Genomic DNA, 27,932 nt, shown 5'->3' on the forward strand with positions numbered 1-27,932 from the left:
ATGACGGCCGGGGGTGACAGATAATTATTTATAATTAACCTGAGATTATTAATTATCTACAAGGATTACTTATTATATTAATATTTTTACCTTTGTTCAAATAGTTTCTCAACACTTCCTGCTTGTATATTGTATACTAGCTGAACTTCCCGGCGTTTCCCGTGGAATTTTTAAAAAATCGAATTTGGAAGAAAAATTTGCGATTATAAAAAAATTCTGAATTTGAAGAAAATAAGCTCCCTCAAAAAATTTCAGCCTAATCGGTCCAGCCGTTTAGCCGGTTATAGCTGACATATATATATATATATATAAATATAAGCAAAGAGTTTTTTATGTAAATTGTAAGTTTTAATCTCTGTTTGTTTGTTTGTCCGATCATAACTCATGAACCACTGGACCGATTTGCCTCAAATTTTGATTGGGAAACTAAGACCCACAGGAATGCTCGTAGCTTGGTTTTGAGATTCTAAGTTGAGTGGGTTTACTGAAATAGGAAAAAATCAGTTACCCGGTAAAATTGTTCAAGTGCGAGTAAACGGTGGGAGAAACTTTTAGTAACCTGGGCAGCGCTGGGTTCCCAATCTATATTGTGTATTTTGTATGTTTTTTATTGTTATATATTGTATATTGTATGAATAGTAGAAAATTCGCCACAAAAAAAAAACACAATAAAATCTGCGAAATATTTTTGAAATCTGTTTTAAAGAGTAATGGTCACCAGTTTGACATCTATTTTCAAAAGTCAAGATAAGCGTTAGAAGTTTTACAAGTTTTACAACAATTTAATATCATTCCTCACTCAAATTCTTCTACTTTATTCTAAGTTTTAAACATTTTGTTATTTTTTAGTTGAAAAAAAAGGAATCTGAAACATATTTACAACTTTTTTCTGCTTTTTGAAAAAATAATGAAAAGATCTAAATATTCACTGTGGTATACCTGACATGGTCCCAGTGTGGGATTTCTACTGAGAACTAAAAAAAAAAAAATCTTGAAAATTCAAACAGAATTTTTTTGAAGTACTGAAAAAAAAGAATTGATTCACGTGCTAAAAAAAATCATTACTTTGAAAAAGGTGCAATTGCGACCCGAAAGCCTTTTAATAGGCTCATTATGCCCAATGAATACAACAGTCTCTGAAAAATACCTATTTATTTATCTTTACAGCTCACAAGTGCTTCATAAGTTACATAAAAGTCCACATTATGACACAAGGATCTATCAGGTTTTTGTAAGCAACCACTTTTCAGATTAAAATATTAATGTTCACCGTCAAGGGCTACAAATTAACAGGAAAGTTAAGGGCGGTCTGAAAAGTTCAGAAATAATTTTTAAATCGCTCTGTCTTATGTATTTGTGGACGTATATGGATCTGTAGATCTATGGATCTGTGGATCTGTGGATCTGTGGATCTGTGGATCTGTGGATCTGTGGATCTGTGGATCTGTAGATCTATTGATCTGTGGATCTGTGGATCTGTGGATCTGTGGATCTGTGGATCTGTGGATATATAAATGTGTGGATTTGTGTAGTATGGATCTGTAGATCTGTGGATCTGTGGATCTGTGGATCTGTGGATCTGTGGATCTGTGGATCTGTGGATCTGTGGATCTGTGGATCTGTAGATCTGTGGATCTGTGGATATGTAGATCTGTGGATCTGTGGATCTGTGGATCTGTGGATCTGTAGATCTGTGGATCTGTGGATATGTAGATCTGTGGATCTTTGGATCTGTGGATCTGTGGATATTTGAACCTGCGGATCTGTGGATCCGTGGATCTTTGGATCTGTGGATCTGTGGATCTGTGGATCTGTGGATCTGTCGATCTGTAGATCTGTAGATCTGTGGATCTGTGGATCTGTGGATCTGTGGATCTGTAGATCTATGGATCTCTGGATTTAAGGATCTGTGGTTCTTTGAACCTGCGGATCTGTAGATCTGTAGATCTGTAGATCTGTAGATCTATGGATCTATGGCTCTATGGATCTATGGATCTATGGATCTATGGATTTATGGATCTGTGGATATTTGAACCTGTAGATCTGTAGATCTGTAGATCTGTAGATCTATGGATCTATGGATCTATGGATCTATGGATTTATGGATTTATGGATCTGTGGATCTGTGGATCTGTGGATCTGTAGATCTATGGATCTGTGGATCTGTGGATCTGTGGATCTGTAGATCTCTGGATCTCTGGATCTCTGGATCTCTGGATCTGTGGTTATTTGAACCTACGGATCTGTAGATCTGTGGATCTGTAGATCTATGGATCTATGGATCTATGGATCTATGGATCTATTGATCTCTGGATTTATGGATCTGTGGATATTTGAACCTGCGGATCTGTAGATATGTGGATCTGTGGATCTGTGGATCTGTGGATCTGTGGATCTGTGGATCGGTGGCTCTGTGGATCTGTAGATCTGTGGATCTGTGGATCTGTGGATCTGTGGATCTGTGGATCTTTGAATCTGTAGATCTGTGGATCTGTGGATCTGTGGATCTGTGGATCTGTGGATCTGTGGATCTGTGGATCTGTGGATCTGTGGATCTGTAGATCTGTGGATCTCTGGATCTATGGATCTGTGGATCTGTAGATCTGTGGATCTGTGGATCTGTGGATCTTTGAATCTGTAGATCTGTGGATCTGTGGATTTGTGGATCTGTGGATCTGTGGATCTGTGGATCTGTGGATCTGTGGATCTGTGGATCTGTAGATCTATGGATCTCTGGATCTATGGATCTGTGGATCTGTAGATCTGTGGATCTGTGGATCTGTGGATCTTTGAATCTGTAGATCTGTGGATCTATGGATCTGTGGATCTGTGAATCTGTGGATCTGTGGATCTGTGAATCTATGGATCTTTGGATCTGTGGATCTGTGGATCTGTGAATCTGTGGATCTGTGGATCTACGGATCTCTGGATCTATGGATCTGTGGATCTGTGGATCTGTGGATCTGTGGATCTGTGGATCTATGGATCTGTGGATCTGTGGATCTGTGGATCTGTGAATCTATAGATCTGTGGATCTGTGGATCTGTGGATCTGTGGATCTGTGGATCTGTGGATCTGTGGATCTCTGGATCTATGGATCTGTGGATCTGTGGATCTGTGGATCTATGGATCTGTGGATCTGTGGATATGTGGATCTGTGGATCTGTGACTCTATGGATCTGTGGATCTGTGGATCTGTGGATCTGTGGATCTGTGGATCTGTGAATCTGGAAATCTGTGGATCTATGGATCTGTGGATCTGTGGATCTCTGGATCTGTGGATTTGTGGATCTGTGGATCTGTTGATCTGTGGATCTTTGGATCTGTAGATCTGTGGATCTGTGGATCTGTGGATCTGTAGATCTGTGGATCTGTGGATCTGTGGATCTGTGGATCTGTGGATCTATGGATCTGTGGATCTGTGGATCTGTGGATTTGTGGATCTGTGGATCTGTGGATCTGTGAATCTGTGGATCTGTGGATCTGTGGATCTATGGATTTGTGGATCTGTGGATCTGTTGATCTATGGATCTGTGGATCTGTGGTTATGTGAATCTATGGATCTGTGGATATATAAATTTGTGGATTTGTGTAGTATGGATCTGTAGATCTGTGGATCTGTGGATCTGTAGATCTTTGGATCTGTGGACCTGTGGATCTGTGGATCTGTGGATCTGTGGATCTGTGAATCAGTGAATCTGTGGATCTGTGAATCTGGGAATCTATGGATCTGTGGATCTGTGGATATGTGAATCTATGGATCTGTGGATACATAAATGTGTGGATTTGAGTAGTAGTAGTAGTAGTAGTGTGGATCTGTGGATCTGTAGATCTGTGGATCTGTGGATCTGTGGATCTGTAGATCTGTGGATCTGTGACTCTATGGATCTGTGGATCTGTGGATCTGTGGATCTGTGAATTTGTGGATCTGTGGATCTCTGGATCTGTGGATCTGTGAATCTCTGGATCTGTGGATCTGTGGATCTGTTGATCTGTGGATCTGTGGATCTGTAGATCTGTGGATCTGTGGATCTGTGGATCTGTAGATCTGTGGATCTCTGGATCTCTGGATCTGTAGATCTGTGGATCTGTGGATCTGTGGATCTGTGGATTTGTGGATCTGTGGATCTATGGATCTGTGGATCTGTGGATCTGTGGATTTGTGGATCTGTGGATCTATGGATCTGTGAATCTATGGATCTGTGGTTCTGTGGATCTGTGGATCTGTGAATCTGTGGATTTGTGGATCTGTTGATCTCTGGATCTGTGGATCTGTGGTTATGTGAATCTATGGATCTGTGGATATATAAATGTGTGGATTTGTGTAGTATGGATCTGTAGATCTGTGGATCTGTAGATCTGTGGATCTGTGGATCTGTAGATCTGTGGATCTGTGGATCTGTGGGTCTGTGGATCTGTGAATCAGTGAATCTGTGGATCTGTGAATCTGTGAATCTATGGATCTGTGGATCTGTGGATATGTGAATCTATGGATCTGTGAATACATGAATGTGTGGATTTGAGTAGTACATGGATCTGTAGATCTGTGACTCTGATCGGTGGAATCTGGTTCTGATTGATTACAAACATGGAGCTAAAAACCCTGAAGCAATTATCTCCTTTCTTCTTCTCCAAGCTAGGAGTTAGTTTCAAGGGATTGTTCCTGCAATATTTTATTTTTCAAATAGTTAAATCTCTTTAAATCTGTTTATCTACGCATTAGAAAGAAAAATGTTTTCTCTTGATACGTCTCCTAGTTTCTGTAATTGAGGGAGAAAATAGAAGAAAAAAATAACAAGTTGTTTTCAGAGAAAGAAAACCTTGTGAATTCATTTATAGATTTATATTCTTCTTATTCTGGAGACTTCATTTTTTCCTTTTAAGGGACTCTATGGTGACATTTTAAGGGACTCTATGGTGACATTTTAAGGGACTCTATGGTGACATTTTAAGTAAAAATTACGAAGTTATCCCTATGTCTCCAATCTCGAAACCAGTACAAAGATTTACCTTTATAGTAAAATTGTACTATTAATACATATTCACTTGTACCGACCAGTCTAGACTACCCTATCATTACGGATCCCCCCTCACACTAAGAGTTTTAGAGGTGTAGTCAGGGGGGGCTATGGGGGCTAAAGCCCCCCCTGTACCACTGAAACCAGGGGGTTATCAGGCCCCAACGGGTGCTTAGCGCCCCAACGGGTGCTTAGCGCCCCTCCTAGAAAGAAAAAAAAATTAAGCCTTCCCTGGAAAAATTCTTGACTACGCCCCTGTAGAGTTTCAATTCCTGAAATGTGCTTCTGTCATGAATAACTCCTAACCCATAAGTTGCATGATTCAAACCAGTACCAGGTGTAGTGTTTACTCGTACCAGCCCGTCTAGTGTACCCAGTATGTGGTTGACGCAGCGCGTTTTATGCAACAAAATTAGTTGTTGTTTTCACTTTTGATAAAAGTATTTTATTTTTTATACACACTCATCTCACATAATACAATGTAATAAAGTAATTTTAAAATAGCTACTATCTAATCTAAACGCGTAAAGCATTAGTAATTTCAAGATTCAGAAAGCAGAAATGGACCTCTAGGCTTGTGTCCCTGTGTGGCATTTAGAGCCAGGTGGGTTGTGTCCTGATTAACTTTGATAGCGGACTTTGATAGACCTGGATAGATACGTTTCGATAACTTGTTATGGAGTAGGTGTGTACTACATACTCACAATTATAATAATGAGAGAGCACAGAAAAGTTTGATGAGAAAAAAAAACAAGGAAAAATCTTTATATTATAATATTATAATATTATAGGTAAAAACAAAAGAAATAAGGCACGAAGAGTGAAAGGAAGAAAATTTTACAAAAAGATTAGTTTAAAAGATATCTACATTAAGAAAAATTCAGAATAAAAAATAAACCATTTAAAAAAAAAATAGAATAAAATAAGCTATGGCCAGAAAAAACAGCCCAAAAATTTCTTTAACATTTTTTGTGTATCTTGGTAAGTTATTTTGCTCTTTGTGTTTTGATAGCAAAAGTTTTTTAATAATACACAAACGCCCGCAAGATGTGAGGTTAGCTTGTTTCTAAATATAAAGTCTAAATAGCTATAGTATACTGGTTTCTACTTCGTTCTAACTAATCTGCTTTTTCTTTTGTTCTTCCATTCAAATATGGTTGTACTACCTATAGGCTAACTTGGAGTTTCGTGCTCACATATCGGATAATGATCATATTTTTTTGCTGTTGATCTATTTGCAAACAAACCCAAATTAACTTATTTTTTATGATATTGGTGGATTTCCAAGTTTTAAAAAACCCAACAATTTTTGTTCTGGTCAACTTGGTCGTTTCTGTGTTTTTGAACAAACAGACGAACAGACGATCCAAAAATAAATGTAAATAACTTTAACTTTATGAAATACGTAAGCATAAAATCCAATTACAAATGGTATTTTCTTATTAAAGTTTACAAAAATAAGTTTTAAACATTTGATCCTTTAATGATATAAACTTGAGCACCAGCACCTCCAAATAGAATAAAAAAGCAAATATTTAAAAAAGTTCTGAAATTGCATGCAGACCTCTTGCTTGACTAGCCTAGCAGGGGAATTAAGTTAACTATACCTATAAACAATACAACTAGACAACAGCTGTACATTCTTGAAGAGATTAGGCACGAAAAAAAATTTTTCTCTTAGAAAAACATTTTGCATCTAAACATTGCAAAGAAAGAAAAAAAGTTTTCTTTACAATTTTTAACACGATTTAAAAGATTTTTAAATTTAATTTAGAATATTAAAGTTTAACTGACTGGTTTCACAATATTCATATCAGTAATATGCTTTACGAAAAAGATTTTCTTCATCATTTCTTAATCTATATATATGCTTTTATTATCTGTCTGTCTGTTTGGTTGTATCAGATAAACGTCAAAACGGCTGAACCGATCGGGCCCAAATTTTGTGTGGGACCTCACATGACTCCAGGAAAGGTTTATGGATGATCAAAATTTCAAAAATTAGCCTCCAACCAAATTTTATTTTCATTATAAATTTTGAAAATCCCCGAAATTTTTATAAAATCTGCAAACTTTTTTGTTGGTATTGTTTTACAATGTAAACAAAACGAAAATGTTCACAATTGTCTGGTTCTTTTAAATTTGTATTTTAAACTTAAATAGAGAAATATAATGGAATTTACAATTACAATTTTAGCTATAGGTGGTATCTGTCCAAGGTTTGGGGGTATGGGATAAAAAAAATATTGAAATAAAAACCTGGGGGAGGCGAGGGGAGGCAGGGTAAGTGCAAAAAGATCCCTGTAGGTATAAAATGCCCCAGTTTTATCAAATAAAATTATATAGTGTCAAGTTCTACGGTAGTGAGATTCATGGATTTTCAAATCTCACTACCGCCAATACCATGCAGTTTGAAAATAAAAGTTTAAATTTTATATTCTCATCTTGGAATTTCAAATTTCACTACCGCCAAAACTTCTAGTTTAAAAGTATTTACAATTTCTAATTTTGAAAAAAAGGCATTTAATAATCTGAAAAGTCTCAAAAAATTGAATAAAAACTAGCTCTCAAAGCCTTCAATACCATTTTCTTTTAATTTGTACAGAAAATTTTCGCTCAAAAAGTAGGCATTTTATACAAACACAGGGTGTAATGCAAGGAAAGTCAATTGCGGTTGTGTATACTCTGTGTAAACATATTGAAACCAGTTCTCTCTGGGCGGAATTTATAAACAATAATAGATGCATTATTGTTCGTTCAGTATTCGAGGAGGGGGGTACAATGGAAAATTTACTTCTCTTTAGTACTGTCTGTGAAAACATTGATCCAAAAAATGCATTTATGTTATAAATTCCTATGACCAGAATATTTCATTGATTTTTTATTTGAAAGATGGATCCCATGTCAGGCTGTGGCACTCTTAATCTTGTGTTTACATTAGAGCCCAAAGACAGTACACTGCAGTACACTCTTCTCAACCTAACTACCCCACTCCTCAACCTTACCACCCCTCTTCTAAACCTAGCCCCTCTCTTCTCAACCTAACCCTCCTCTCCTCAACCTATCCCCCTCATCTCAACCTAGCCCCCTCTTCTCTCTCAACCTAACCACCCTCTTCTGAACCCAACCACCCTTTCATCAACCTAACCCCCCTATTCTCAACCTAACCTTCTTCTCCTTAACCTAACCCCCCTCTTCTCAACCTAACCCCCCTTTCATCATCCTAACCCCCTTCTCATCAACCTAACCCCCCTCTCATCAACCTAACCCTTCTTCTCCTCAAACTAACCCCCCTCTCATCAACCTAACCCTTCTTCTCCTCAAACTAACCCTTCTTCTCCTCAAACTAACTCCTCTCCTCAACCTAACCCCTTTCTCCTGAACCTAACCCTTTCTCCTCAAATCAATCCCCCCCTCTCCCTTTACCCCACTCTGTATTTTATGAATAATTTATATATTTCTATATGGTTACCAATTCTCTCATGTATATTTTGTAAGGACCAAGGTCCATTAAACGTCGATCCTTGCATAATGCATACTTTTTACTCCAGGCTTTCTGTTTGCACACTCATTTGAACCAACCTCATACCATGAATTATTCAACCATTTGTAATTCTTTATTCATGCAACAGTTGTAGTAATAAGATAGTTCTCCAGGTAGATATTAAGCTCCAGAAGCTTGGGACGTTGTATACGATACAGTATTGCAGAGTGATTTAATTTATAACAGAGGAGCATGATCACGTTCTGTATCGTGGATAATAAAAACTAGTAATTTATTGAGCGAAAGGTTTGTTTAGTGGGAGCTATTCTTTAACGTGCTGAAGCAATGATGGGCAAAAGCTTGTTTTTTAAACTTATCAGTGGCCGAATTTAAAGAATTTGAGCGGCGGTTTAAATTTAAGCCGCGGTTTAAATATGGTTGGTTCCACTTAAAATTGTATCAAATGTTTCAAGATTTAAGCCAGCGCTTAATTTAAACCGGGTTTTGGCGGATTTAAACCGCGGCTCAAATTCTTTAAATTCCGTCTCATGTTTCAAGGTTCCACAAAATTCAAAGAAGTTTTAAAAAATTTGAAACTGTTAGTTTTAAATATTTGTTTTCATTATACTATGCCAAATTTTGATCCCGAGAGAAGAAATCTCTGTGGAAAATAGATCAAAAACAATAGTTTTTTTGGTGCTTTTAAACGTCCAAAAACCAAGTTATACTTCATTACTAGCTGCAAGAAGTTGCTGATAACTTAAATCATATATTTCTAATTTTAACAATTGATACTATAAATGCAAAAATATATATGTATATATAATGTATTGAAAATCTGCAGCATTTAGGAGAGCTTTGCTAGCTTAGAGCTGTTTCCACATATTTATAGAACTCATTCAGAAGTTTAAAACAATTATTTTTAAAGCAAAGCTCCATTCAACACAGCAACGACTCATGTCTTGGGCGAAAAAAAATGTTTTAATTGATAAAAAGGATTATAAGCACATTAAAAAATGCCAAAGAGAGATTATTATTATACAAGGCTTAAACAGAATTTGTTTAGAAAATATTTGAATTTTCTTTTTCACTTTTTCATTTCAATGATGTATGAAAGACCCCAGATTGGGAGGAAAATCAGACAAGCTCTTTGAATTTTAAGTACTATATAATTTTCCAATAAATGAACATGTTGAAAAGAAAATTTTCCAATCCTAAACTCCCTGAGATAAAAAAGAATTAAGTTCTGAAGTGAAGGTCAGGTTTACAACTGTACCCTTTAAGTAAAGAGAACTCTTTGTGTTAATATCTTAAAAACCAAATGAATCCCTCTAAAATATGGTGTACAGTTTAACCTCAACACATCTGATGCGCTACTTGTTTAGCTTGACATAACCAAATATCTTACAATAAAATCCATCATCAATGTATATCCCGAAATTACCCCTTTAGGTGTGCTGTAATGTTTTATGCATACCGAAAAATCATGTTTAGATTTTCTTATTTTGTACTTTCGCGTGATTTGTTATTTTTGACAGTTACTATATCATTTTACTGAAGTGGGTCAACCTAGACCAAAACTCTAAACAAATGGGTAAATAATTCATATGATTTATATGCTTTATTGGACCAACATCAGCACCAAATATTAGTTAACGTATGCTGCAGGGTTCTCAAGAAAGATGACACTATAATGGCGACCTGCAAAATTATGATTTAAAGCGATATGAAATATAAATATGGTCTGTGGCCTAAATTTTATCCTTACAGCATGATTTACTTCATGATTTGGCAAATAAAGAAATCAGTTTAAAGTTGCAAGAAACCAAGGTTATAATTTGTAAACAAGATTAGATGCATCAGTGTTCGTTTAGTTTTCCGAGGAGGTTAAAAGCATTAAATTTTGATAATTTTGACAATTTCCTGTGACCAAAATATTTCATTGATTTTTTATGTAAAAGATGGATCCCATGTCAGGCTTCGACATCCGTCTTGTGTTTACATTACCGCCCAGAGACAGTACACTGCAGTACAAAAGTTGCGTACACCTCTGAAATAACTTTCCTTGCCTTGCAGGGAAACAAGACTGTGAGGAAAAAATAATTCTGTACAGTCGTCTCTGAAGTCTCGTCCTGCGTGGGTACTGCATGGGGTAGTTCTGTGAGTTAATTGGATGCAACCCAAACAAAACAGCATTGAAATTACAATCCAAGAAATTCAACATTTAGCAGATTTCAAAAGTAGAACACTGTAAGCTTGACAGAAGAACATGACTGGTACGACAGGGTGACCTCGTAGCTCCTCTACATGCACAAGTATAAAAAAGCTAATTTATTTTGTTATATATCAGAAATTCAAACATATTTTTGTTCTTCTTAAACAGCTCTAGCGATTAAGGAGGTATGATTGGAAAATTTCAAACTTGCGTGTTATGTTATTTAATTACTTTAATTTAAGCTAATTTTTTTCTAGTTTTCCTTGTCATAAAAATAAGGATCTAAACCAGACAACGGGCATTATATTTCAGGTAAAACATGTCCCCACCTCCTTAATTCCTGTATGAATACTTTAACCCCCCCCCCCATCATTCTTTGTACTTTTATTTTACTGTATAAAAGGTTGTGTTTGTTTAGGGGAGAGGGTTTAGGAGGGGGGGAGGGGGGTAAAAGTTGTAAATAATGAGAACAGATTTGATTATGGCGGAAGTATGGTGAAGGGGCAAGGATGGTTATCCAGGCGGGGGTTTAAGACGGGTCCTGAGTCTCCGGACGGTTTCAAGTTTGCCGAGAGCCTCGTACCCTGTCCTCTACACTATACACAGTTATTCTTTACTATACACCACAACAACAAGGAACAGTGTACACTCTTTATACTCTAGTTGAGACCTTTGTAATATTAGAGTTAAACCATGTAAGAATTTAACAGGGCGGAGAAAATCTTCAGACCTTGCTCTGTGTCCTGTTAAACAGGAGAATAAAACAGGTGGGTTGAACATGAGAAGTTATCTAAGTATAAACTTGGATATTGTTTGATCCTGGTATCATGATATTATCAGAAATTACGACCTTCCATGGGAAATATGCAGTACCTATATATATATGGAGTTATAGTTTGCTTGTTACAGTTTTAATCTAACTTCAATGTCAATCTTTATATTTGCGCACTACGCCTTAGTATTTCTTACTGTAGGGTAGGGTTGCGACAAAGTTGTTACTGAAGTAATAAATACAAATCTGTTAGTCTGATATAGAGAGCCCCTAGGGACAGAAGTCACACATTTTGTTTGTTTTTCTTATTTATATTTTCAAAAAAGGAATTGAGTCTTTGCCACAAGCTTAAATTTTCTAATTTCTATGTTTTTCCAGTCTGATAATGCAAACCTTTCATATTTTAAACTTAGGTTATTTGATCATACAGAAGACATAGTTTGAAATATCAAGGATCTACGACATAGGGTTCCAAAGATATAGGGATTATAAAATCAGAGTTTGTGGCAAAGACTCAATTCCTTTGTTTTCAATATGATTACACTTGTTCTTTGCATTTAACAAAAGACGATGTTAGTTTTGTTTTAAAAAATCCCCAAACAAAATTATCTACTTCATATATGTTTTCCTTGACTGGACTACAAAAACATGAAACCGTTTTTTATTTGTCTTATTGTAGATATATACATGTAAAGGTTGATCAGATTAAAAAATGAATATAAATATAATTTTTTTGCATAGGTTAACTTTTTATTTTACTACCTACGTATATTTAAGTGAATGTAAACGTAATTTCGAGTGATTCTTTATTTTCACAGGGGCATAATTGATTCACAACGGTATCCTTGAAACCTATATCTGAAAACTATTCATTTTTATGCCTTCTGCATGAATCCACTCGTCACTTGATAAATAAAACCATAATTGGAAACTATCAATTTTCAGATTGTAAAACATGGGTTTCCCTGTGGTAGAAATTCTCAAGCAACATGTAGAAACCACGATTTAAGATAATCAGTTTGCATAATTATAAACATTGATATCCTATTGAACTTATTCATACTTGATCAGACCAAGATTTAAAGGTAATCGTGTCAGGGCATTGCCATCTTTGCAGGGAGGATGCCTTGAAATTACACTTACAGTCTATTTAAACATGTTGTAAAAACCTTTTTTAATATAAAAATTTTTTAGTTGAAGAATGCAGTAACTGGTTTGTTGAAAATTATGAATTTTTAACAAATTTGTATGATTAGTATTTTAACAACTTTTCTTTTTGTTATCAAACACCGACAATTAAACTATCGCTATGACTTAAAAAAAACCTTAATTATTGTTCTGTTGATAGGGGGGAGGAGGGGAAGGTTAGGGGGTTGAAGGGGGGAAAGAGAGAGAAGAGTAATAAAATAAATACTGTTACTTGATTATGGCTCGTCAGTCTACATGTTGCCTGACGATAAGATAGATTAGAATTATATAATTATATTTCCATTTTCTGCTAATTAATCCGCAATACTTAAAGAGAGTGTTCGCGAGAAATGAAATGATTTACGGCGAAAAATACGCGGTTTTTTTTCGCTGCTAATCTTACTTCTATCTGTTGCGTCTAAAAAACGACCCATAGTCACACCGAAGAACATTGCGTCCTTACAAATTCAGAAAGTGGCAACATATAACTCGGATCGTAAAATAATCAATTTAATTCCAAACAAATCATTCAGATATTGCAAACAATAGTCATCGATTATTTTTCGACGTATTCGTATGTAGTTGATATTTTATAATATTTTTGATTTTTAAAAAAAAATAATATTTCGCTGGCGCTGGATTTTCGAACATTCCTGGAAAATATGAAAATGTCGTCTTCATTATCAAAAATCCTCGAAACAGGAATAAATGTTTTCAAAAATGAAAAATAAAAATAAAACTGTGTCAAATTTATACTGGTCGCATGTCTCTGTCTGTATCACGTGACCACGTCATACGGACTTAAAAATAATATTATCAGTTATATCTATTAAAAATAAAAATAAAAATTATAAATAATAATTGGAGAAACCCTAATATGATCTGTATAAACCTACCATTTCTATACAAAATTGTATATATATAAATTTTCGTATAAATTTGACACAGTTTTATATCAATTTTTCGAGACAGGAACATCAGATAAAACTTTCATGGGTCGGGATCAAGAGCTAAAGCAATTAGCTTTCAGCCTATACCCTTCCATTTTTCCTTTACAGTCCCTTTAAACAATTAAGGTTGTCTACACGTATGGACGTTTGGTAAAAAGCAAAAAATTATATAGATTTCTTCATTAAATGTTCATAATAGCCCCCGTCCTCTTTGGCAAACAAATTGGTTCTGGAGCGGTAGTTGTCAGCTAATTTGACATTGGCGAGAGGAAGGCGACAGGGGTTTTAACGCTGAGCCCTTATTTGGCTGTAATTTTCAGGGAACTCTCTCTATGGCCAGGCGTAGGTCGTATTTTAAAAAGATCGGAGCATTATTTCTGGTCCGCCCCTCTAAATAACATGATTTTTGGTGAAAATATGTCGTGTCAGAAAGTATGAAATTGCAGATTTACATGTTTGTATTTCCCGAATTTTTATTACGTATTATAAAACGTCCATTAATAAGTTACTTAGATTTTTTAAAATCAGAACGATTTTTAAAATGGCTGAGATCTATGCTTTTTAAGAATTACAGAATTAAAAACACCCTGTATATGTTTTGTTTTGTGATTTGTCTGTCTGTTTGTGTGTTCGTTAAATTTCAAGATCCAACAGATTTATCAGTTCTGTGACTGTCCTTTTACCAGCAAACTGTGAATTTCAAGATCCAACAGATTTAACAGTTCTGTGACTGTCCTTTTACCAGCAAACTGTGAATTTCAAGATCCAACAGATTTAACAGTTCTGTGACTGTCCTTTTACCAGCAAACTGTGAATTCTTCTAAACATAAATGCCTTTTCTCTTCTTTGATTTTTGTCAGCATCCACGTTTTGAATGAAAAAGTTTTATATTTGTTGAATTATTGAATTGACCAAAACGTGATTGAATTCATAAGAAACCGAATGCATCTCGCCCTGGTTAGACCAGGGTGAAACGGATAAATATTTCAGGCCAAATTTTTTTTTGTGGTAATTTACATGTCCCTTAAAGGAAGGGTTATCACGGGTGGAAGTTAACAAATTACGGTGAGAAAACCTTTCGATTTGAGATTTTTGGAAATCAATCAAAAAAATCTTTTTAAAAATCTAAAAAAAAATCCATGAAATTTTTTTTACGCTGTACAAAAATAAGAGATGCGAAGTGCCCTGAGCTGAAAACTTTAGAATGGTGGATATCGGGATTAAGGCTTAATCCACTCTTTTTCTTAATCTGCAGATTAAATATTGCTTGTTCTCCACTCATTTTTAATCTCCAGATTAATTATCCGATCAGGATTAAGGATATCCCATTCAAAAGTTCCCATCTCTGAACGTTTAGAAATCTACATTGGGGTAATTTATGTTCCTTTTTTAAAATACATTTTACGGGAAATATTTGCATTCTAATCTAATTTTATGTTAGCACTAGTGAACATTGGCCATTTCAGAAGCCATGAGCCAATATGTTGAGTTATCAATAATTATAATGTTTTAAAGTGCTGCTGAAATCTTAAATACAAATAAATATAAATACATATATAAGTTTATATATCAGTAAATAATATTTGAGCAAATAGCAGCAAAACTTTATCATAAAATGATGGTTCAGTTGTATGATTTTTAAGGTTTTTTTTTATTTAAATAATTAAACCTATTTGTTCCAAACAACACGTCAAATATCAAAATTATGTTTTTTGTTTTATAAAAAAATTCAAAATCTAACAGAACACGAAGAAATAGTCGAAACAAATTGTTGTGTATATATATAAATATAAAAAAAAAATTTTTTCAAAATGCAATAGATATTTAAATTTAAAAAAATTTTCAAGTCTTAAAATCTGTCTTTGCACTGTGGATGTTGTTTACGTACTGCTGATATGAAAATTGTTTAAAAGTAAAGAATGTGCAATTTTAATAAAAGAATTTACGCTACTAGAATCACTGCAGTTCAGTTTACTGCTAGAGTAGATCACTCCAAAATTAGATTAAACTTGGAACTCTTACATCTTTCCTGCCTTTTATCCTTTATTAAAGACATTGATTTGCTTCAAGGGACTGTAAGCGTAATCTCCAAGGACCCTCCATGCAAAGATGGCGATTTCCGATTTACAAAGGTACCCTTGAAACCTTAACCTGATGAAAAATGTGGAAGATATCGTCGTTTTCTGATTCGAAAATTGTTTCTTATGTAAGAAATGCGGAAGAGAAACCGCAAATGTATTTAAACTGTTAAAAAAACAACAACATGGATTTCTAAAAATTCCCACTTAATCACACAAAGCTTTTCAGGGTACCATTGTAAATCAGGCATTGCCATCTTTGCAAAGAGGGTCACTTAATTTTACGCTTACAGTCCCTTTAAGATAAGTTAGTCAAACTACAAAATTGGCTCTCCTGTGCGATGTAGAAAAATGCTTTAGTTAGTACAACAAATTAAATCGTTTTTAAAAACATCAAAAAGAGTAAAATATGATATTAAAAAAATTGAAACAGTTATCTTTTTGGGACTTTTGTGTATTTTTGTATATCTGGAAAAATTGATATTGTATTCTGAAAATATTTTCCCTTTGTCTAAACCTAAGAGAGAGGTTTAGGAATAATGTAGTTTTGAAGGATATAATCCTTCTTTGACAGATAGTCTCAACAATGCATAACTCAATAGAAAATTAACTAATGGATACATAGAAGTTATAGGGCTAATAGATACATAGAAGCAGAGATAATAGATACATAGTAGTTATAGGGCTAATGGATACATAGAAGCAGAGATAATAGATACATAGAAACAGACCTACTAGATACATAGAAGCAGAACTACTTGATAAATAGAAGCAGGGATAATATATACATAGAAGCAGGGATAATAGATAGAAAGAAGCAGGGATAATAGATACATAGAAGCAGAGATAATTGATAATACAAGCAGGGATAATAGATACATAGAAATAGTGATTACAAATTCATAGAAGCAGAGCTAATAGATACATAGAAGCAGGGATAATAGATACATAGAAGTAAAGATAATTTATATTACAAGCAGGGATAATAGATACATAGAAGCAGAGCTAATTGATACATTGAAGCAGGGATAATAAACACATAGAAGCAGGGATTTCAGATTCATAGAATCAGAGCTAATAGATAAATAGAAGCAGGGATAATTGATACATAGAAGAAGGGATTACAGATTCATAGAAATAGGGATAATAGATACATAGAAGCAGAGCTAATAGATACATAGAAGCAGGGATAATAGATACATAGAAACAGGGATTACAGATTCATAGAAATAGGGATAATAGATACAGAGAAGCAGGGATAATGTATACATAGAAGCTGGGATTACAGATGCAAAGAAGCAGAGATAATAGATACATAGAAGCAGGGATAATTTATAGATAGAAGCAGGGATAATAGATACATAGAAGCAGAGCTACTAGATACATAGAAACAGAGCTACTAGATACATGGATGCAGAGCTACTAGATACATAGACGCAGGGATAATAAATGAATAGAGGCAGGGATAATATGTAGATATATAGAAGCAGGGATAATAGATAGATAGAAGCAGGGATAATAGATACATAGAAGCAGGGATAATAGATAGATAGAAGCAGGGATAATAGATACATAGAAGCAGGGATAATAGATACATAGAAGCAGAGATAATAAATACATAGAAGCAGAGCTCATTGATACATAGAAGCAGGGATAATAGATACATAGAAGCAGACATAATAGATAGATAGAAGCAGGCATAATAGATACATAGAAGCAGGGATAATAGATACATAGAAGCAGAGATAATAGATACATAGAAGCATGTCTAATTGATACATAGAAGCAGGGATAATATATATACATAGAAGCTGGGATTACAGATGCAAAGAAGCAGAGATAATAGATACATAGAAGCAGGGATAAAAGATAGACAGAAGTAGGGATAATAGATAATAGATACATAGAGGAGCAGGGTTAATGGATAAATAGAGGCAGGGATAATATATATATAGAGGCGAGGATAATGTATACATAGAAGCAGAGATAATAGATACGTTTAATCTACATGGAAGAAAATAGATATATTGAAGCAGGGATAATAGATTCAAAGAAGCAGAGATAATAGATACATAGAAGCAGGGCTAAAAAAAACATAGAAAAAGTGATATTAAATGAATAGAGGCAGGGATAATATGTAAAAATAGAAGCAGGGATAATAGATACATAGAAGGAAGCAAGTAAAACAGATACGAAACTCTTAGTCTAAACGATTTAGCTTTTTTTCTTTTTATTTTTGCAATAAATCCCTTGTAATAAGATGCAAAAACATTTTGGATTTTCAAGCATTTTTATTCATCAAACAGCGATTTCAATCCATTGAAATTGAAAGTATATTAGCTGCACTTATTTAAAATGTCCCACACTGTTTATAGAAAGTATATTAGCTGCACTTATTTAAAAAGTGCCACACTGTTTATAGAAAGTATATTAGCTGCACTTATTTAAAAAGTGCCACACTGTTTATAGAAAGTATATTAGCTGCACTTATTTAAAAAGTGCCACACTGTTTATAGAAAGTTAGATATTCGATGAATATTGGCCGCGTAAAGTAATGAAGCGGAAAAGATAATTTTTTTATCTTGTTTCGCCAATCTGCAATATAGTATTTACTTGGAGATGTTTTTGATCCACACAGATTCTATATTCTTTGTATGGATTGTAATCCTATCATACACTTAGATTTAATCCTGGTTTACATATTATGATAAATCTATGCAGCTCCTTATAAAATATACTGTAGGGAAAACTTGGTTCTTCAAGTTTTCAACTTTTTAAACCTTTTATTGAAAATAAATTGAAACTTTATCTTACTTTTGCATAGTTTTGCATAAATGAAGACAAAATGAATCGTGTTCAAGATGTTTCCAAAGTTTGATGCCAAGCAAGAACTTTTCTCAATTAAGGGGTTGACAAATAATTAAAAAAGTAGAGCTGCATTTTTAAACCTAGGCTTCCAAAGCGCTATTCCCCCACCTTCGTTTTTAACTATAAATTTTTGCTCTTTTTAAGTTTTTTTTTTGTTTTTTTTGAACAATCGAAATTTTGTTCAGGTAATTTCTTTTTCAATTCTAACCATTCATAAACCTTCCTGGCCTGAGATCTTGTGAGGTTCCAAAAATAACTTGGGCTCGATCGGTTCAGCCGTTTTGACGTTTATCGGTTACAAACAAAAAACTAACAAACACCCAAACAACCAGACACCCAAGCAAAGTATATATAAATATATATATATATATATATATATATATATATATATATGGATTAGTCGAACAGATATATTGTACTTTTCTGAAAAGTTTATTTGTAATAACGTGTTACGTGTAACAAACACAGAAAGTTTATGTAAAATGTGTTACGTGTAACGAACGCATAAAATGTATGTGTAACGTGTTACTGTAACAAATGCAGAAAGTCTATGTGTAACCTGTTGCGTGTAACGAACACAGAAAAGGCATGTGAACGTGTTATGTGTAACGAACACAGAAAGTGCATGTGTAACGTGTTACGTGTAACGAACACAGAAAGTTTATGTAAAATGTGTTACGTGTAACGAACGCAGAAAATGTATGTGTAACGTGTTACTGTAACAAACGCAGAAAGTGTATGTGTAACCTGTTACGTGTAACGAACACAGAAAGTGTATGTGAACGTGTTACGTGTAACGAACACAGAAAGTGTATGTGAACGTGTTACGTGTAACGAATACAGAAAGTGTATGTGAACGTGTTACGTGTAACGAACACAGAAAGTATATGTGAACGTGTTACGTGTAACGAACACAGAAAAGGTATGTGTACCGTGTTACGTGTAACAAACAATTAAAACTAAAGACGTGATTTAATTTACCAAACGTGTTTTTTCCTTTAAAGGATACAAATTACAGAATAAGTGTATTGCTCTCTAACAGTATATTATTCTAGGATACAGAATGAGCGTACTGCTCTCTAACAGTATATTATTCTAGGATACAGAATGAGTTTGCTGCTCTCTAACAGTATATTATTCTAGGATACAGAATGAGTTTGCTGCTCCCTAACTGTATATTATTCTAGGATACAGAATGAGTTTGCTGCTCTCTAGCAGTATATTATTCTAGGATACAGAATGAGTGTACTTCTAGGATACAGAATGAGTTTGCTGTTCTCTAACAGTATATTATTATAGGATACAGAATGATTTTGCTGCTCTCTAACAGTATATTATTCTAAGATACAGAATGAGTTTGCTGCTCTCTAACTGTATATTATTCTAGGGTACAGAATGAGTTTGCTGCTCTCTAACTCCTCGTGATGTCCGGAGAAGTAAAGTGATATCTTCTAGGATAAGTTTAATCCCCCTCTCATCCCCCGCCAAACAATGACGAGTTACTCGTCCCTCTTGTCAGCCTTGAACCCGTCCTTTCACTTGCTCATCGTCCTCTTCATTCTAGTCTACTCTCCCGTACCAACCTCGCAGCTTAGATGTTATACAGACCTGGAGGCAAATAAAGTGAGAAAATTAAAGATTTTAAAGGGACTGTTGACAATATTTCAAGTGACCCTACATTTTTAGAGATAGGGCCTGATTCACAACTATACCATTTAACTTTTGTCTGAGTCCAAATGATATTCATATTTTTTTGTAGGAAAATTTGTCAATTAATCTAGAGGAAATTAAATAACTTATAAATAGAAAACCAACGAGTTCTTCCTCAATGTTGCTCAAATAAAAGATTTAACAGTCCCTTTAAGCGATCACTCTGTGAGTGCTCTCCCTTTGGGTTTTGATACACGCTTGGTAATTAACCCTGCTCTTTTATCGTATATCTTGGTAATTAACCCTGCTCTTTTATCGTATACCTTGGTAATTAACCCTGCTCTTTTATCCTATACCTTGGTAATTAACCCTGCTCTTTTATCCTATACCTTGGTAATTAACCCTGCTCTTTTATCCTATACCTTGGTAATTAACCCTGCTCTTTTATCCTATACCTTTGTAATTAACCCTGCTCTTTTATCCTATACCTTGGTAATTAACCCTGCTCTTTTATCCTATACCGTGGTAATTAACCCTGCTCTTTCATCCTATACCTTGGTAATTAACCCTGCTCTTTTATCGTATACCTTGGTAATTAACCCTGCTCTTTTATCCTATACCGTGGTAATTAACCCTGCTCTTTTATCCTATACCTTGGTAATTAACCCTGCTCTTTTATCCTATACCTTGGTAATTAACCCTGCTCTTTCATCCTATACCTTGGTAATTAACCCTGCTCTTTTATCGTATACCTTGGTAATTAACCCTGCTCTTTTATCCTATACTTTGGTAATATGAGAATAGTAAAATAATGTATAAAACTCATATTTAATAATTTTCCCCAACTTTGTATAAATTTAACATTGTTCTTTCAAACTTTGCTGGAAAAATATTACTAAATTCCCCCAAAGAAAAAGAAAAAAAAGATCGTTTGTTTACATTTCTTGAAACATTAATTTTTGATATACATAATATTTTTCCTTCTCAGTTTAAAACTAGAATAAAAAATAAAAATAGTGGCAATTTTCAAAATTGAATTTTAAAATTGAGAAGAAAATAAAAGTTGTGTATCTGTAAAAGTAAAAGTATCTACTATCTACTTTAAATAGCTATCTATAATCTACTATCTACTATCTAATATCTACTTTAAATAACTATCTACAATCTACTATTTACTATCTACTTTAAATAAATATCTTCAATCTTTGATCTACTATCTACAAATAACTATCTACTATCTACTATCTACTATCTATTATCTACTATCTACTATCTACTATCTACTATCTACTATCTACTATCTACTATCTACTATCTAGGCTAACTCTGTAGAGTGTGGAATGAATACTGGTTGTTTAAAGATCTACAAGAAAGCTCAAGGGTTTGATGAGGAAAATAAATTTATCCCTCTGGAGAAAAGAGGAACAGATATTGAACTTTTTAGAGGTAAGCCTTTATATTTGATCTTCAGGAATCAATTCAACTTAAAGGGTCTGTTCGTGAAAAACTATCGGATCTGAAATAAGAAAACATTCGTCGTGTAAAGCGGAGTAGTCACATAAATTCCTTTTAAAAGGACTGTTTGTCACTTTATTGCTATATGGAAATGCAAAAGTTTAGAAGTGGGTTATTTCCAAAAATTATTAGCGGACAACCCCCCCCCCCCTCCCGGTTCCTCCTCCAATCCACTTTAAATATGTCCGTACTAGACTGTAAAGTTTAAATCAGTTCTTTAACAGAACTATTTCTGCAAGTTTTATGATATCTAAAAATAACAACGGAAAGAAAATTTAACTTTATGGAAGGAAAACATGATGAAAAAAACTTTGTTTGTCATAAGTCATATAAGTTTGCCCACTTGGTTCGTCAGGTTAGTTTGTGAGTTTGGTTTGTGAGGTTAGTTTGTGAGGTTAGTTTGTGAGCTGAGGTTAGTTTGTGAGGTTAGTTTGTGAGGTTAGCTTGTGAGGTTAGTTTGTCAGGTTAGTTTGTCAGGTTAGTTTGTCAGGTTAGTTTTCCAGGTTACTTTGTCAGGTTAGTTTGTCAGATTAGTTTGTAGGTTAGTTTGTGAGGTTGGTTTGTGAGGTTAGTCTGACAGGTTAGTTTGATCTAACAGAATTCACAGTTTAATATATCTAAGGTCTACGATATTGGGTTGCAAAGATATAAGGATTAGAAATTAGAGTTTGTGACAAAAACTCAATTCTCTTGTCAAGTTAGTTTGTCAGGTTAATTAGATAGGTTTGTTCTATAAAGAAAATCAAATTGATATTTTAGAGGGACAAATTAAAAAAATTTCTGTCAGTTGGTACTTAAATATGTATATATATATGTATAAATAACAGTTTTATTATTTAGCTGTCTAAAAGAAAGGAAAATGTGAAATATTTATGGTTTTTGTAATTTGTTTACATTTGCTTTTATAAAAATATGTTAACGACTAATACATTTTAAAGAAAGGATAAGGAAGTATAGACTAGCAGACTCGAGTTTAAAAATTATTAGAATTTTATCAACATCAAAATAAATGTGATAATGCAATAAGGTCTCTTTTCGTATTAAATAGTTTTGAAAATTTAAAGAAATCATCGTTAGATTAGTATATGTTAGTATATAGTTAGATTAGTATATGTTAGTATTAGTTAGATTAGTATATGTTAGTATTAGTTAGATTAGTATATGTTAGTATTAGTTAGATTAGTATATGTTAGTATTAGTTAGATTAGTATATGTTAGTATTAGTTAGATTAGTATATGTTAGTATTAGTTAGATTAGTATATGTTAGTATTAGTTAGATTAGTATATGTTAGTATTAGTTAGATTAGTATATGTTAGTATTAGTTAGATTAGTATATGTTAGTATTAGTTAGATTAGTATATGTTAGTATNTTATATAAAGGGACTTTAAACATAATTCATTATTTAAAGGGACTGTAGCATAATTCATTACTTAAAGGGACTGTAAACATAATTCATTATTTAAAGAGACTGTAAACATAATTCATTACTTAAAGGGACTGTAGCATAAAGTTCTTTTATGAGTAGTAGAAATTCAGGTTGTTTTAAAAGTTCTCGTTTTGAGATTATAACTTTTGCTATTTTCTCACTCCGATTTTTGACTACTAACAGAATAATTATTTTTCACATGTTTTTAATCCTGCAAAGAAAACGTATATTTGAAAATTTTTTTCTCTAAAAGTTAGGGTTATTTTTGGTACCAAGAAGTAAGAAGGAAAGTAGAATCTAAAGAACAAGGGTTCTTCACGAATGAGATGGTGTTCTTGTGTTCAGTAAAATAATGAAATTGAATCTTTTCCACAAACTCCATTTTTTTATCCCTATATCTTTGCAATCCAATGTTGCAGATCTTAGATGTTTTAAACTAAATCATGTTAGATCAGATAAGTTAAAAATATCAAATGTTAACACTATCAGATGGCAAAGATATAAGGATTAGAAAGCATCTGTAAAACAAAAAAAGATTCTGTAACGGTCAATTTGAACAAAATTCTCTTCCTGTGCATGGAATGAAATCATGCAGGAGAAACCGGGATCTCTTCATGTAAAAAAATTATTTCTATCTAATTCACCTGCAGCCTCTGTCAGGTTTGTTTTCTGGATTTTCAAATATGCTCATATAAGAAAGTGCTCCATTTTTGTTATCTTTTTAATATTTAAAAAAATATTTAGATACGTATTATATTACTATAGAACCAAACCCATACAAGGGGTTTACACTTTGTGTAGTCTATACAGAAGAAAAATATTAAGCAACAGAAAGCAATAAAAATGTACTATTACTGATAATGTAAGTTCTGAATAGAACGGGGTTCATAACCAGGCTTTCTTTATTGTAGATAACATATTTATTTTGGTGGAATATTTGTACTGTACGCTGTGCACTCTTGTATGCCAACTCCATTAGCGCCAGATCCAATCAGGGTTCAGTCATGTGTTTGGTGTCTATTCTGAACCAATAGAAATTGCATGGCGGTAACACCTATCTTTCTATCTATCTCATTATCCAATCAGAGATAAATCCTTATATCGGCGCTATCACAGTAAATGGAATATTTACTTCTACTGAAACTATATAGGGAGTGTATAAGCACTAAATATAGTATTTACTTGTACTGAAACTATAGTGAGTGTATAAGCACTAAATATAGTATTTACTTCTACTGAAACTATATAGTGAGTGTATAAGCACTAAATATAGTATTTACTTCTACTGAAACTATAGTGAGTGTATAAGCACTAAATATAGTATTTACTTCTACTGAAACTATATAGTGAGTGTATAAGCAATAAATATAGTATTTCTTTAAAATATAAATAATCTAGTGGAGTTCAAATGGCAGGACCCTAGATCTGTAGATCTCCTGAGTTGTCAGTTCATTATATTTTACATTTATCAGCAAAATTCAGAAGCCAGGAGTGACTATCTCCCTCCCCCTCCCTCCCTCCACCCCTCTGTTAACAATCAAAACTTCAACATATTTTAAATTCAGAAAGCCCCCCCCCCCTGAGGTCGTGATTAAATTAGTCTCAACTAAGTTGCCATTTAGATTTGACAAAGTTTAGACAAATGTTTTTAAAAAATTTGACAAAACTCACTAAATCGAGGCTCTAAATAAGAATATTAGAGTTGTGACCATAAGGGATCCAGAATCGAGAATTAGGTTTAAAATCGCTACTTCAAAATCGAAAATCTAGAGATTCCTCCCTCCTCCTCTCCTAACCTTTTTCAGTAAAAAACTGTTTAAAAATATATCTTTATTGTACGTACATAATACAAACTCCTCTGTAATTTTTCTTTTCTTGTATCTGACATAATTCGTCAGACAAGAGTAATCTGGAATAATCAGCTTTATTCTTTAAATATACAAGGTATTACAGACTCTATAGATAGGACAGAATAAGCTTTATTCTTTATATATACAAGGTATATTTAATTAATGCGGCTTTTTCAATAAATAAATAAATAAATACACAAATCAAATTCTTGTTGCAACAAACCTAGAAAGGTTTAAATTAAAAGAATATAAAAACGACCAATTAAGGTTGGAGGTTTCTAAACTGGATAAAGGATTGTAATGACTAAATTTAATCTTTTATTTAATTTATGCAATGTTTAAATTGAGAAGAATGGGTGACATTTTAGTTTGCCGAGTAAACTATTTATTATGCTAGTATAATTCATTAATCCACGGTTGACCTCCAAATCCAAAGCGAATAGATTATACATAGAGCGGAATTTACTCGAAAAAAAGATTAAAACAGTCATTTTGTTATACTGTCTCCATACTGCAGGTGTACTATATAACCTTTAGGGCCCTGGAACGTCACTTTATAGAATAGTTTTCGTGAAAATGATGTGATTTTCTCTAAATCAATTCTCTGATAGCCTATCATGAATTCTCGAGTTCTTTTCAGCATAAACTTCAATAAAAATCAATTGTTTTTATTTAGTAAAAAACATACTTTTTTATTTGAGGTAATCAAACAGTAAAAACCAATATTTTTGAAATACTCAAGATACCAAAATATTAAAATTGAGGATGAGGAAGGTAAATGGTTATTATCTCTTTAATTTTAATTTCATAACTTGTATACAGTGGGACTCATAAAACTGTGAAATGGAAGGAAAACATTTAACCAATCTAATCTGTGGTTCCTAAGTTTTAAGTCTTGTTAGATAGTAAAATAGCTCTGAGACAGCTAAGGGGCAGGTGGAAAAGGGGGAAACAACCCTAGAAAATTGCGGGAAGCTTCTAAATGTAGGATGTTTATATACTTAAATTCTATTTTAAGAATGGATTAAAAAAAATTTCCCTGTGGAACACTTAATAAATAGAAATTGTTAAAATTTGCTTGTGGGGACCAGAAAACCAGAAAACCTTAGGAAAGGTCGAAATTAATGACTCATTACACATTATAAAAAAAAGTATGGCTGAGGGTTCAGTTTGAGCACCAAGCTTTTAGCCTGAAATGGCTTTTTTGGAGCTATAAATGGCATTTTTCTTTTTGATGCCATTTTCCTTGAAGTAAAAATAATTTATGGCTATTTGTAATAGCTTAAAGGAAAAGAAAAAATATTGCTAAACTGCAGACAAAATATCTATCTAAATTGCCTTTGAAAAAAGGAAGCATATTGCCTAAATCTTGCAGGGAAGTTTTGCATTTTTGCTATGTGGTTGGATTTGAAAAAACTATTTTGACATTTTCAAATATGAATTTTTTTTCTTTACTGGTTCATCAACCTCGATATCCTGGCTTAATCCTGGAATCCCCTTGCTAGAGTTGTCTTCTAATTTGTTTTGCTTTTTGGAACAGCCAGTATATGTTCTGCATTGATTTACGAAAATCATCCAAATTTTGAGAAAAATATTTATTGTCAACATTTAAACCCTTATTTTTGTTTTACAATGATATACAAAGAGAAAACGTTCACAATTAAAGATGGGTGTGTAGCGCCCTAAAAGCCTCCCTATTTGAAATAGGAAAATTAATTTAAAACAAGATATTCATTGCAGTATACAAAAGAGTCAGAAGCAAAACAGATTAACAATTCTGTAGGTATTCACTTTACAAATGTTTACATTTTGATGTTTAATAAAATAATGATTTTAATTCACCTATAGCGAATACACACGTTTAAAGTTATTTGACAACTTTATAAAACAAAGAAATTGGAATGGATATGTCCTGGGATCATACTGTATTAGAGTGATGAACCGCGTATAATTTGTGAACATTTACATGAATTGTACACGTTGAACTCCCTTTCAGAGTTAGAGAGGGACTGACAAATAGCATACCAAGGGATTGTTTAAATTCCACTCTATGTATAATCTACTCTCTTTGTCCAAATCGCTTATCGTAGACTAAAGATTATCATGAACTAATACAACCCCGACAATATAAGATTCTACCTGTAAAGTTCCCTGTATCAATTTACCAATTATTTCTACTCCGAGTCATAACAAGGAACAGAAAACTTCTTCATTATTTCTGATATTTCAATTTGTTAAGAGAGAAAGGGACGTCTTTCAATTTCAACACTTTTGATGCTTTGACCGTGTAGTAAAGCATCCAAAGTGTAATTTGAAAGCATCATAATCAACATTTGAAAGCATCATACCAACTTGAAACCGTGTTTTCTAGTTAATACAGGACAAAACTTTTACAATAAAGAACACAAAAATAATATTACATTTCTCTATCAACTGTCATAGTCATTTGGTAATATTAACCTCACACCTTCTTTAAGTATAATAAAACAAAGGTTTGATAAAGAGTATTACAACATTAAAATACAGAAAATATACAGAGTGGACTGTAAGGGGGGATATAGACTGAAACCATAGAGAATAGAATATATATTAGAGAGGAATTTAAAGAATCTCTCGGTATGAATTTTTTCAGTCCCTTTCAGCCTGAAAGGGAGTTCAAAGTGTACAAATCATGTAAATGTTCACAAATTATATGCAGGAGAGTACATTAATACAGTATGTTCCCTAGACTATTCATTTCAATTTCGAATTTTTTAAACTGTTAAATAAACTTTATAATGAATTAGGTGAATAAAAACATCATCATTTGATTTATAGTTATAACGGAAAATCATCGTTTGTAAAGTGGAAGGCATAGAGTCTATGTGAAATGATCATTGGTCAATTATGAAACCAGCCTATTTCATAATTTGGTT

General features: G+C 33.4%; 1 protein-coding gene across 2 annotated transcripts in view; it reads left to right on the forward strand.

The window, feature by feature from the left end:
* The first annotated feature begins 11,312 nt into the window (after window positions 1–11,312).
* The window catches only part of LOC111711442 (uncharacterized), a 24,044-nt gene continuing 7,424 nt past the window's right edge, over window positions 11,313–27,932 (forward strand). The window contains exons 1-3 of one of the 2 annotated variants that reach the window (XM_023485809.1): window positions 11,313–11,484; window positions 19,961–20,196; window positions 21,543–21,669. In XM_023485809.1, the coding sequence (XP_023341577.1) occupies window positions 20,065–20,196; window positions 21,543–21,669 (259 nt within the window). In that variant the 5' untranslated portion in view covers window positions 11,313–11,484; window positions 19,961–20,064. Of the gene's footprint in view, window positions 11,485–12,450; window positions 12,575–19,960; window positions 20,197–21,542; window positions 21,670–27,932 lie in introns of those variants that run through there. The other variant, XM_023485810.1, reaches the window with a different exon arrangement.

The sequence above is a fragment of the Eurytemora carolleeae genome, unplaced genomic scaffold (assembly GCF_000591075.1).
Source record: "Eurytemora carolleeae unplaced genomic scaffold, Eaff_2.0 scaffold1138, whole genome shotgun sequence".
NCBI classification, from domain to species: domain Eukaryota; kingdom Metazoa; phylum Arthropoda; class Copepoda; order Calanoida; family Temoridae; genus Eurytemora; species Eurytemora carolleeae.